General features: G+C 35.2%; 1 protein-coding gene across 3 annotated transcripts in view; it reads right to left on the bottom strand.

Moving 5' to 3' along the window:
- PFKP (phosphofructokinase, platelet) overlaps positions 1 to 13,498 on the bottom strand; it is a 42,752-nt gene that overhangs the window by 2,749 nt on the left and 26,505 nt on the right. The window contains exons 14-21 of one of the 3 annotated variants that reach the window (XM_061997287.1): positions 12,800 to 12,946; positions 11,957 to 12,027; positions 11,447 to 11,534; positions 10,348 to 10,500; positions 4,737 to 4,889; positions 2,179 to 2,343; positions 988 to 1,049; positions 562 to 673 (exon numbers count right to left, since the gene is read on the bottom strand). In XM_061997287.1, coding sequence (XP_061853271.1) covers positions 562 to 673; positions 988 to 1,049; positions 2,179 to 2,343; positions 4,737 to 4,889; positions 10,348 to 10,500; positions 11,447 to 11,534; positions 11,957 to 12,027; positions 12,800 to 12,946 — 951 coding nt within the window. The remainder of the gene's footprint in view (positions 1 to 561; positions 674 to 987; positions 1,050 to 2,178; positions 2,344 to 4,736; positions 4,890 to 10,347; positions 10,501 to 11,446; positions 11,535 to 11,956; positions 12,028 to 12,799; positions 12,947 to 13,498) is intronic. The other 2 variants (XM_061997288.1, XM_061997290.1) reach the window with 2 other exon arrangements.

Here is a 13,498-nt window from a genome sequence, read left to right as displayed (position 1 = left end):
TGTAAGTACGGTGAATAAACATACCACTTGACTTAAAAGTAGAGACAGTTGTTCTCACTTGAGAAATCTGGCTCTGCATGGTTTCCCTACTCTACGTCAGTCTTGGTGATTAGCATAGTCAAATTACAAACTTACTGTTTGCCCACTAACAAGCAGCATAGACAGATGTAAGAAGTATCTCTCTACTGTCTCTTCTACTAGAAAAATTCAGCTGTACATTTTCTTAATGAAATATCATCTCTTCCAGCATCCAGAAGCCAGATACATTACAAAGAGGCAGACAAATGTGTGCTAAGGATGTATTACAATAACAAGATAGCTGTATTACCTATTTTTAAATTACAATTGCTTATTAATATAGAAATAAGAATTAAAATCATTAAGCAGCTAATGTGGTTTTTTTCCTAGATTTTTAAGAAGGAATTGCAATACAACATAATTCTACACAAAAACTTATGAGTTACCTACAAACAAAAATCCACATGCTTTTTTTTTCAAGTCACACTTGAAACAGGTGAATAGTGTGTGCTCTTTGCTCACGCAAAGTTACGTAATTTTTACCTGTTGCATGTGGCCCAATACATTTTTCCGACAGTCAAACACTCCTTTTCCTTCTTCAGAATACAGTTGATAAATGAAGTCAGTTGTGTAGTTCTCATTGCAGTTCTCATTTCTGTAACAATTAAGGCCATATATTTGTTAGCAAATTTACTCTGACATAGTGGATACCTTTATAGCTATTGAATGACAAATGTTTTCCCATTTTCTTGATAGCAGCATTTAGAGCTTGGACACCCAATGTCATCATTTTACCCTTTATAAAAGCCTGGATAACGAATAGCCCCTTAACCTCTTCCTTACTAATATTGTAAGCATAGGGTACTTTTTCATCAAGCAATACAGTGGCTTTGCAAGTGGGCAAACAGCCTACCTGTCTGGAAGTGCCCAGCATCACTGATGTTGCCTATTAAAACTGCTTTTTCTTACCTCAGCACTAGACCACGCTGGATGCTGGTTTTCATTTTTTCAGTCAAGTGTTCCACATTAGCCTTGAAACAACAAAAGGATTTGTAATGAGCCATACAGGACTCTAAAACAACTTTAAGGAGCCTATATACCCCAAGAACTCCGTGAAGTACTACATGTAAAGTAGTATGTGCAAATTCAAATCATCAACAGGTTTTGGGAGCTCTGGGATAACATACTGTGTATGGCTATTCATCTTAGAATGAAACTAACTTTTTCCTTCACATCACAAACTGATTCTAATAGCACGTTGGGTTTTGTATGCTATACTGGTACAGCACCAAGCCAGATAACCTCAATATACATAAAAACACAGAAATTGACAGAAAAGATCATGGCTTGCTCTCACTCCCAGTTCTTGCAACAGTCCTGTTATGGATCCAGCGATGCACTACTGTGCTGGTACTGCGCTGTGTGACATGAGGAGTACACACCACTGAGAAATGAGTGGGGAGCAATTGTGAGCAATTGTGATTCATTTCATGCCTTTTTTTTTTTTTTCCTACTTTCAGGAAATTTCTTTTTAGCTTTGTATTTGTCCTTGCCTACAGTTAGGATCAACTACCTCAGAAGCACAGAATCCTCCTAGCAGACACGTTCTATAGCAGCTTACTCCCTAATCTGCAATCCTTAAAGCCCAAGATCTTTATTTTTCTGACACATTCAAACATACTCTAAATAGCTGTGGTATCAAAGTCAGTGTCTAATACATCTTACATGCAGTTCAGTTCCCGACCTGAACAGCCTTCTAGCAAAACAAGGTCAATTTCATAGTGGATTTTTTATTTTCCCCCTATTTTTCTTTTTCTTTTAAAACTGCCCAGGTCTGTTCACTTTTATGTAATTTGAACTTCAGTCAAAAGAATAAAAACTAAAATCAGTTCATCTAGTAGTTTTTAATGGCTAATATCATAATTTTGTCAGTTAACTGAACCTGACGCCAAGAAGAACTGGGTATATATGTGCAGAATACGGCATAAGGACTGGCACTATATCAAAGTCTTACTGACACATGCAGCTTTTACACACAATCTAAGGTGGGTTTTTTTTGGTTACATGAGCCATCAACTTCAGATATACACATTTTGCTATAGATGTGCAACAATTTCAGGATGTACTACGAACGAGGCAAGTGTTTCTAATGCTCTATACCTGCAACTCTCGAATATCAAACTGTTCTTCAAAGATATAAGCGGCATCAGCTCCTGCCGCGAGGGCCCCCATGTTGGCCAGGTACCCGCAGTAGCCACCCATGGTCTCGATGATGAACACACGGCGTTTGGTACCGCTGGCTGACTGTTTGATGCGATCACACGTCTGAGCAAAAACATGATAGTTCAAGTTTAAACAAAAAAAAAAAAAGTCTGCATTGTTAAGCTTTTATGTGTCATGCAACTTTGTGTCACACTTAAAAGAATTCCTAAAAAATACGTCTTTAAAAATTCCCAAATAGCATCACCCACTTAACTATAATAATTATGGAAGAGAGCAATACTTATAAGTAGTACACTGAACACCACAGTCAAAATGTTTCACTACCATCAACTCCTATTCATTTGCTTTCTGCAAATAAAGAATGAAAAACTAAAATTAATTAAAACTAAAATAATTAATTTTGGATTGTGCATGGAATTAAAAGTTGTATTTTTCCAAGAGACAGAAATAGATGTAATGGAGCTTTAAAAATAATCAATAGTGTAAATAGAGTAAATTTCTGGTTTTGCTTTAACTCTGTCCATTACTGAAAAGGTTTTTCCTCAGTATTGATCTTAAAATTCACTGCATTCCCAACCATACTTAACCTTACAGTTTCTTAAATCCTGAGCATGTATTGCCCTCTGGTTTTCTTTTCAATTATGTTATCCACATAAAGACCACAAGCACCACAGGAGAATTTTTTGGTTATTAATAGATAATTATTCAATATAATAAGAGTGCAATCTCCACTTGCACCTTACTCTGATCAGCTAAGGAATGTTCTCTACAAAGAGATTTGTTGCTTACATGCCACAAAGTAACATAATTCACTCTCCATGAGAGGTTCCTAAGTAGCTTTTTGAGTATTATTAAAATCTGAAGATATTTCATAAACTCACTTCTTGGAATTAATTTTTCTACTATTCAAAGCTATTTTTAAGCCATTAGATAATGTATCTTCCTTTCAGAAAGCAAATAAAAGAAATTAAAAGAGACTATTTTTTCACTTAAAAATAAATAGGTTATACCACACTTAGTTACAAGATTTCTATGAGACTGATGTAGTATCCCTACATCAGTATAGTAAAAATGAGAAATAAAAGTACCTGGGGAGCTTGTCATCTTGAAACCTGAATTATGGTAACATCAAAAAGTCCTCATACCCTACTGATTTTCTGAAGGAGTAAATACAGTTCCTATAATACTTGAGGTATTTGTTTCACAGATATTTACAACCATTTCTTTAGGTCCAGCTACCAAAAAGTAATTTCATTTATACATATTTATATACTTGCATACATGTGTGTTATGCACATACATACACACATATATATAGACACACAAGCATTTAATAAACTAAATGCTCTTTCCATTTTTATTTTTTACCGAAAGCTGTGTAAATTGCAACTAAAACCAATAACCAGACCAGTGAAATATGAGGAAGCAGCAATATCTGTGATTTTTTTTCCCCAACTGTGTTCTCCCATTTTAACTTTTACAGGTGCACCAATATTAGAAATTATATCAGTCACAGCAGACTTTGCCTAGTATTTATAAAGTAGGTCAGGAGGAGGCAGCTCATGGAGTGGTAAAAGTACCTGTTGCCCTGCCTGTGAATGTATTGCTACAATTTATCCACACTACATCTCAGGTCAACTTCACTCCAGGGATGCTGTATTGCATCTCCCAAAGATCACTTCATAATGTATTCTTGCACAGCTCTTTCAATTATCTGCTGAGGCTTTTTCATTCTATAGAATAAATTACATTGTATCAGAAAAGGAAAACAAACCTACATCTGTCAAACCATTGGATCCTTTCTCTGACTTGCCTGGGCAATTACTTCATAATTAGTTGTATGAATTTGTGCTAATGAGAGGTTTCATAAAACCCACAACTGTTAAGAGGCTTGTTCATTTGTTTGCATTAGACTTCAACTCAGTTTCATTTGCTGTGAACCCACTAGACTGAACAGGATAGTAAAGAAGTGTTCATACACCGGTTGTTTCCCACAGAAAAAGCTATGGCAGAATAAAACTGGAGAATGGACTGTTCTGACTAAACCAAAATTCATTCATAGTAGGTTCTGGCCTCACATTGTTTAGCTAGCATCAGTGACAGACCTAACTGCTTATACTATGTGTACATGTACATATGAACTTCATATATATATTGGGCCTAACACAGTCTACGGGATCACTCACATGTTTAGTGTTAACCATGTATGTAAAATGCTCTGGTGCACTGAGCTCAGTCATTACCCCATGCAATAAATGTGGCATTTATACATAACATAGCACTAATGTATCAGTCTTGGATAACAAAACAGAGTCTCCATTAGCTAAACACAGAATATTATCAACTTTTATAAGGTTAACCTTTAGAATATCTTAACAAGACATTAAAAAAATATAGTAACCGAGTTATTTAGAAAACTAGACATTTCAAGGTCTTTAAGTATACTCATCTTATGCATTTTATCATCTTAACTTTTCAAAGATAGGCAGTCTTACCTCCACAATAGCATTCAAAGAAGTGTCAGCACCAATGCTAAAGTCTGTGCCTGGCACATTGTTGCTAATAGTAGCAGGCAACACACAGATAGGTACGCAAAACTCCTCAAAGCGGGAACGTGCCTCGTGTAGCTGCAGACAACTTTCATAGGCCTGAAGCAGTGGTACAAATATGAGTGACACATTCCTTCTCTTTGGATTGCTCTGCTAATGACTCCTTGCATGTGATGGTAAATTTGGCTGTCCATTGGCCCATGTAAATACAACTGGTGAGATTATTTGGCAGGGGTATATCCTGTACATACCACAACAGTGCACTGGGGTTGCATTGGCACAATGCTCTTTGAAGAAACGCAGAAGATTAGTGCAAGTTAATACAGAGCGAATGTGAATTGTGCACAGCATAGAGGTCTGAAGCAGTTGGGCAGAAAAAAGCAGCATGAAGATAGACTGGAAATCATTCCACAAGAAACCGTTTAAAGAACAAAGTTTGATACATGTTAAGGAGTTTAGAAAGCTAACCAGTAAACCACCTACAACTTGAAGGAAATGCTTAAAGAAAGCAGTTTTTACAAAAAACCTGTTATAAAGTCCAGACACACATCTACTTCCACCAAGAAAAAAAAGAAAAAAGTTTTGCCTATGCTGTCCAAGATTCTATCAACATCACATATCTGCCTCTATGCACAAAGACTGGACATAGGCTCCCCAAAAATCCAGGAACATGTGCATATGGATGAGGTAATAAAAGTTTGCAAGTATAGTTCAAAGATTCTTTAAAAAGCAGCTGTACGTCCTTGGGAAGGCTCCACACACTACAAAATAAATCTGTGAAAAGAATGTGAGAAGGATTAGGTATTCCTAAGTATTATGTTGACACCTATTAAAGGTTAAGACTTTGCAGCTGTTAAGTCAATGAATTTATATTTTAGTTACGCTATTCCAATTCTTTCTGACGTAAACTACGCAGCATCTCTCATGATGAGTGGTAATTTTTCTAACTGACTATGTAACAACTCTCCACAAGAAAGCCTGATTATATGGCATATTACCACTTTCTAATCTCTCCCAGAAAGAACTGATGTTCACAGAATCTTTTCCATTTCTCCAATCAGTTCAGAGAAGTAAACTATTGCAGATCAAAATGACATAGCTATTAGGCTAACTCTACATAGCTAAATCTTTAAACAGCTATACCGTGACTGATTTAAGCAATAACTTAGGAAAAAATATGGGGAAAAAAATTCACCTCAAAGAATTGTGCTTTCTAGGTTTTTGTCCTAGACAGAACAGGCCTTATTCAACAAGAGGACAGGACATACATTATTAGGTGTGTAAGTGCAAACTCACAAAATACATGAGACTGACATTAGAAAGTGTAACTTTCAATTAAGCTCAGTACTAGGATGCATTTCCAGTTTAAATCTGAGACACAGTCTGAAAAAAGGCTGCACTTTCAGACTTGCAATTCTGAGAAGTGGTATAGCCAGAATGGCAATAGATGAGCTTCCCCCCCATCTATGCACAAAAGTGGACAAGACTTCCCTCAGAAAAAGTCAGTAACTGCTGAGCACAATTTGGCTCACTCAGGTTGCTTTGAATTTTTATTTCTACTGAAAAATAGACATTCACTGAGCCACAGTGGTTTGGTAAAACCACGTGGCTTCCTGGAGATCTGCAAACCATGAGTTTCCCCTAAAGTTTTACATTGAGACATTTGATAAAACCAAGAAAAAAGGGAGATTTAGAGTAATAACTAATGCAATTAGTTAGTCTGCACTTATGACATGTTAAGATGTAGTTAAGATATGTTTTACTTGCATTAAATATTGTCATTTTATTTGATGCAAGTGAATTCAGCAAACATATCCAAAGACTGCACCTTCACCAAGCACGAGCATTAAATGACTATATGCAACATCTTTGCATCACTGTGGCAAAATAATATCAAAATGCTTTCAATAAAGGGTAACTTAATTATACAGGGCAAATGTGTGATTGGTGGTTTTAACAATCGCTTTACAACTAAGGCTTTTAATTAAGTACTAGAATAAGATCATAGAGGGATACTGTACTATGTCAATAAAATGGTCTGATCACTTCACACCCTTTCATTGTATTTGTATTATTAAGAAGGGTATTGCCATAACCAAGCATGCTTTATAAAAATACCTGCAGTTAAGCAAAACTGTGGCACTATGTTGATGTAAATAGCTACTGAAAGGTACGGATTTACTGGTCCAGCTACACATGTAGCTGTTGCTAGCACTGAAGTAGATGAAAATTCAACTGGTTAGCTACCTTAGCACATCTAATTCTTAGTTTCCCAGTTCAGATTAATATGGAGCCACATATGCTTGTTCCAGCAATGGGAGGGTACAGGAGTCTGTGTTCTTCAAGGGCATGGAGACTGTGTTAAGGCAATTTAACAGTGGCTTTCTTTGCTCCTCAGTGGCTGGTTGCTATTATTTTTCCCCCCAAACCATCTGATCAATCTCTACTTCCTTCCCTTTGATGAAAGGAAAAGGCAGATCGTCAAAGAAACTCATTAGTGAGTTTTAGCCTCTCCCTTTTTCAGGTTCTATTTTTCTCCATTTTTCTTTTCATTTCCTCATTTACTTCTATATCTCCTAAGTCAAATTAATATTCTTCCATACCTTCCTCTAGTTTATTCCTCTTTCAGACAGTTTCCTCAAGTCCATCCACAGGCTAGCTGAAAGAGTCTAACTTTTTATTCATTCTGCTTAGTTACAGAGATGTTTCTGCTTTTTAGTTCCATTTGCAAAATGTATTGGTAACTCCTCTTTTTTATCAGTATTAGAGTATTCCACCTTTCATTTAAAAAAAAAGAAAAAACAAAACTCCATCCTTCATGATTATGTAGGAAAAAAATTAACACATCTTTGTTTTGACATTCCAGAGCTCTACAGTCTGAAATAAAATTCTATTCATTGCTGGATTAGCAACATGAAATTGAGAATATAGGTATTTTTATTACAGTAGTTATTTTATTGATGCTTCTTTTCACAGCAAACTCAAAGTTCATGTTCATATCCCACAATCCTAAAAAAATTATTTTGTGTATCTAGATATGCCTTAAGCATACTTAGGTACCCTTTTCAGGTACAGAAATGTCCAGCTTTGCCCCGGTATTTTATGTCAGTTTTCACTGAAAATTGTTCTCACTAATACTCTGAAAATCTAAAGTGAAAAATACAGCATATCATAAAAGACAAACCAAATACTACCATTCAACTGCTTACAAGTCGATATTTTAAAATAAAAATGGGGAAAAAAAGGGAACATCAAGAGGGCCACAGAATCTGGTACAGAATCTAAATTCTAATTTCTGAGAAATGTACCATCCACTATGACTTGAGGCGAAGAACACTTGCCAGATCTCTCATTCCATCAGTCTTATTTTTATTGTTTTTGTTTTAAAATGTGACATCGTAACACTTTTTTTAGCAAATGTCTGATGGTACTATGTGCAGGCCTTGACAAGTTTCAACGAACCTAACATTAACAAGTGTTTAGTCATGTCAAAGACTAACAAGGCCTCATTAGGCAGCAGAAATGTACTTACCTTACTAACAGTTGTCAAGAACACAGAAGTAAGAACAGTACCACAGGTGCTGATGACATTTGCCTGATCATTAAGAGGTACTAATATGAGAGCATTGAGGACTATGATGCATTTATTGACCTACTAGTGGCAACAGGAATAAAAATGCCAGAAACTAGATATTATGGATGTTCATGTCCATCTGCTACTTTCATTTACTACAGTCAATAGTACCACTTGTATTGAGCCTATCAGTCACATTTAATAGGGGGCATCATCACTATCGAACCTGATCTGAACACAGGACACAGGAATGAAAACATACATTTTTCATTATCAGTTTTAGTGAATTATGTTCAAACAATCAAAGCAGGAAACTGAAAAGATACCAAGCAGAAATGCTTCTCCAACACAAAAGTCTGCTCCTTCCCGAAAGAGAACATAATTTACATTTTTTCATTGGACTGAATCTAAACCTTGCAAAGCCATCACATTTCATATTTATTTCAGAGAAAAATATAGGCAAAATAAAATGTAAAACCCAGAATTTTGAGAACTGAGAGTATTCTAGAAATCTCTAGAAACCTAACTATAAAGCAAAACAGCAAGGAGAGAGGCTGACTATAGTATATCCCTTCTACATGAAATAAGCTATAAAAAGAAGTCAGTTAGGTAAACAAAGCTTACGAAGAAAAGAAAAGAAAAGAAGAAAAGTAGGTGTTATGCACAATCATTCTACTCACCTTAATTTGTGATCAGTCATTTTGGAGAGATATTTTTATTTACCAGAACTGGAAACAACATGAACATTTATAATCTAAGTGGTCTACAAAGAGTATGTTCAAGATAAATTTTAGTTAGCTTATAGTCTAGGTTAAGGCAATGGTTAAAGAAAACTGAAACTGGGAAATTTACTCTGCTGAAGATAAAAATACTGGCATGGTAAAAAAAAACAAAGCAAACAAAAAAGGTGAAAGTTATGTTAGTGCTTTTGAAGTTGATAGGATTTTGAGAAATCTTTTAAAGTTCTGAAAATAATATTATGATTAAATTCTCCAAATACTTCTAGGTGAGAGAAGAGTTGACAATTTTCAAAAGCAATTTGAAATTATTTTTCACTTTACACAATCAATGTGCTCATTATTTTCTTTTCCACTTCTTTCTTTTCCACTGCCCAACAAGTGAAAAATTCCGACATTCAAACTCAAACATGGCCAGTGACAAAAATAAAGAAGAGGAACTTGTAATAAAATATGGTAATTCATCATAATCCACTAAGTTATTAAATAATTAGTTTTCTTCTTTATTGGTGAAAATAAAAATTCTATTTCAAAGGCAAACGTTTTATTAGGGTCTTTGCTGTGTTTTAACTCTGCAACTCTATTTGTGATATGTACGTGTCTGCAGATAGTGCTGAAAATATAAAGTATGAAGGAAGTGTAGTATTACTGCTCTTGTTTCACAGACAAAAAATTGTCAGAATATATAGAAATAGAATTTTTTATTTATGTTGCATTACTGAATTTGATTTTTTAAATATATTTCATAATATGTCAACTATTTTTGTTACTTGTGTACGTGTAGCTCCTACTATTAGAGAAATATGGATCTTAAGTTCTCTATTAAGGGAATAAAGCTATTACATAACTAAGGATCTCTTTCTGAACAGAGAAACAAGTCACTTGGTGCTTGTTACAGCTAGGTATACCGATACTCTATGTATAATGGGGACTTTTTTTCCCTCTATAATGCATCAAATGGTCAAATTCTTTCTTCCCAATACAACAGATATATGCCATTTTATATTGTAGGTTACAAATTTACAGGTCATGGTAGTTCCAGAGGAAATCTAATGGAAGCATTTGGGATCATAAACTATCTCTTTTTCACATAGGTATCATGAATGTGTCTGTATCAAGTAACTGTATAATTTTTCAGATTACATTTCCAAAGTTCTGGTCTATAAAAATATCCAGTTCTAGCCAATTTGGTCAGTTTTAACCAGAACTGTTTTGTTAGTAAGCGCACACACCAGAATAGACTTACATCAGTTATAGTGTTCAGAGCAGTATCTGCACCAATGCTGAAATCTGAACCCGGTACATTGTTGGATACAGTTGCAGGAACCATAACCATTGGAACACAGAATTCATCATATTTCTCTCGGGCAGCTGACAATTCCAGAAGTCCGAGGTATGCCTGTTGGGCACAGGCATTGGGTGAAAAATTAGGATGAATAAAATAAGGGCAAAATTGGAGTGTTAAAAGGGAAAGGGCCACAGGGGGAGCCATTTCTACCACAGCACACTTCAGCAAGTCAAGCATTAAGGAATCACTAAAATCTAATAGGCAGGAAAAAAACAAAGCATTAAAAACAGGTACACATTTGACAATAAATCATACGTAGAACATCCATTTTCAACGGAATATATAATTAAGACACAACAAGATGCTTTATACAACACAAACATGCTGCAAAGTAGTTCCCCAAACTTCAAGTACTGTTGCGCATTTAAAATTTTAATATTCTTGAACTATAGCCACACCTAACAGCTTGGAAAGACACCAGATGATTCATTCCTTATCAAGAAGCAACAAACACTTTCTTCTCTGGGAAGAGCTAGCAAAATACTTTCCCGAATCAAGACTTCCAACATTTATTATTTTGGTTAAATGAAATTATCATGAAATGCAGAAAAAAAAATAAAATACTTCTCTAGATCAATTTCAGATTTTGAAATGCCTTACATGAGAAAGAGTGGCTTAAATAAGGGACCACAGGGCAATTTGTTTCAACTAAAGGTCAAGAACTTCTGGAAGTCTGTTCTACGTATTGATATAGACTGGAACCTCCACTACTGAAATAATGATTTCTTTTTAATACAAAAATACTATCACACTGTCTCACCTCATTTATCCATTTGGTAACATTCTGTTTTGTAATTATTAGTCAGTGTCTTGGATGTCAGCTTTCCACACAACCAGTGAGTGACAGTGCTTCTGATCCTGAACACTGTTTGTGTTGTATATCAAATACGGTGATAACGAAATGTAGCCACGTGAAGATTGTGTACATACTAAAGAACTCTATGCATACTGTTAGGGATTATAGTCTACTGAGATGCAATTAGACATTTCCATGTACCTCAAATCCACCAATAACCATAAGGGCGTTAATGTTGTTAGTGCGCATCTGGTCAGCAATCTTCTCCAAATATTTTGCAGGAAGAGTACTAAAAATTATTAAACCAAAAGAAAAATAAAACCAATTTACAGACTTGTCAGAATAAGAACTAGATACTACGCTGAAATAGTAAAGTGTGCAGGAAACACAATATTTTTCAGTTTACATATTCACCCATACAAGTAATTCTTCCTGACAATCAGTGAGGAATCATGTCAATTGTAAAGAAACTACAGATCTGAAATGCTTTTAAGGGTAAGGGCCCCAGAAAATTTGAAGTTGATACTCTAACTCCCGATTTCATCCTCTCAGTGCTGATACAGTACTCTAAAGATACCTAAGTTGGAATATAACAATGTTTTTAAAAAAAATATTGAAAACATTCAGTGGAAGAAAAAGAGTACAGAATCACACACTGGTTGTATAAAATACTATAACTCATCATATCAAGTAGTAAAATATTGATGTTACCGTTTGGTACCAAGAATTGATCCTCCTTGACCGGTCCAGCCTCCAACATCTCCCCAGCTGATTTCCTTTATCTTTGAACAGAAGTAAAAAAAAGACATTTTGTTAAGTAATTATCCAATTACTTCTTTTGACATGTAGCAAACATCAGCTATTTCTTAATGTAAAGCTGTTGGAACAAGTTGTTGTGCACAGACAGCACTAAAAATGAACCTGGCAGACAGAAAACAGCATCAAGAGGTTAACTTAATTTATCTTGAATTGTTACCAATTCCTTTCCATTGTATGTGTTCTTTCTTCCTCCTGACCATGATCAACCCTGCCTCCTTGTTTCACACCATGATCCTATTTTCACATTTTTTTCTACTGATCATGAAGCAAAAAAATCTAAAACTAGGTCTTCGAAGTCAGTTTTGGGATCAATGGCTTCAGCTAGGAGTAGAAATCAGTCTCTCCTCAGTATACAATCTGATGCTTAATATTTTAACAGGGGAAGAGAAGAATCTAACTCACTTGGGGGGGGGGAGTTTCCTCACTCAACAAGCACCACTGCAAAGTTTCTTACAGCAAAGAAATGCAGATATAACAAGTCATTGCACAGAATCAGCTTGTTACTCAGTGGAAAACCTACCTTACGCTAAATATTGACCAAAATCTGAAGGTCAGATTAATCTTTTGTACCTCTGCAGCACATAATTAGCAATAAATTACGATAAATTAGTCTAAAAGAATTTACAGAATCATTTCCCACAATAGTTATGACAAAACATACTTTTTAAGAACATAAAGGTAAGAAGTGTGGAACAGGGTACACATTACTATGTAATGCACACAGGTAATACTGACCTTCCCTCTAGCAAAACCTTCAAATCCATCAATGACAGCAAACATTTTATGGCCTTCAGTTATGCCAACTCTCACTGCAGCCCTCACTGCGGCATTCATTCCAGCTGCAGGGGCACCAACATTCAAAACTGCCACGTTAAAATTAGTCTGCAAGAAAAAAATAATAGTTCATAAACACCTTCATTTCTACACATGGTTCATTTGTCCATCCTACACAGTTGCTATGTATTGGAATGTAGGAAAGGAAATTTCAAAGTTCCTGAAGTCCTATACACAAAACAGTCTTTGCAATTGAAGGTTTATTTCCAGATAAATCACAAGCTACTGTTTTTAATTGAAAAATGATTAGCTAGTGTAAATCAACATAGTTTCATTGACTTCAGTAACTGTTGATTTACCACGGATAAAAATATAATCTATTTCCAGAAAATGAAGACAGCATTGCAATTAATTTTGGTTTATTTTTACAGCTTTGAAATTAATACTGAGAGCAAAATATAAGCAAAGAATGCCTGATCTTCTGTAGAGTTTAACCACTCTATATGAATTTTGCAAACAGAATTTAAATGGCAGCAAATCATATAAAGAAAAATGCAAGCTGGATGAGTTTAAATTGTTTATACCTATTGACATGGCAGAATTGGAATAATTTGGTACTGTGGAAGAGCTAGAAGTTATTAGCTTTATCCTGGAAGACGG

Source organism: Colius striatus, chromosome 5 (genome assembly GCF_028858725.1).
Source record: "Colius striatus isolate bColStr4 chromosome 5, bColStr4.1.hap1, whole genome shotgun sequence".
In the NCBI taxonomy this organism is placed as follows: Eukaryota; Metazoa; Chordata; class Aves; order Coliiformes; family Coliidae; genus Colius; species Colius striatus.
Note: the sequence above shows the minus strand (reverse complement) of the source record. Positions and strands in the feature narration are given on the sequence as shown.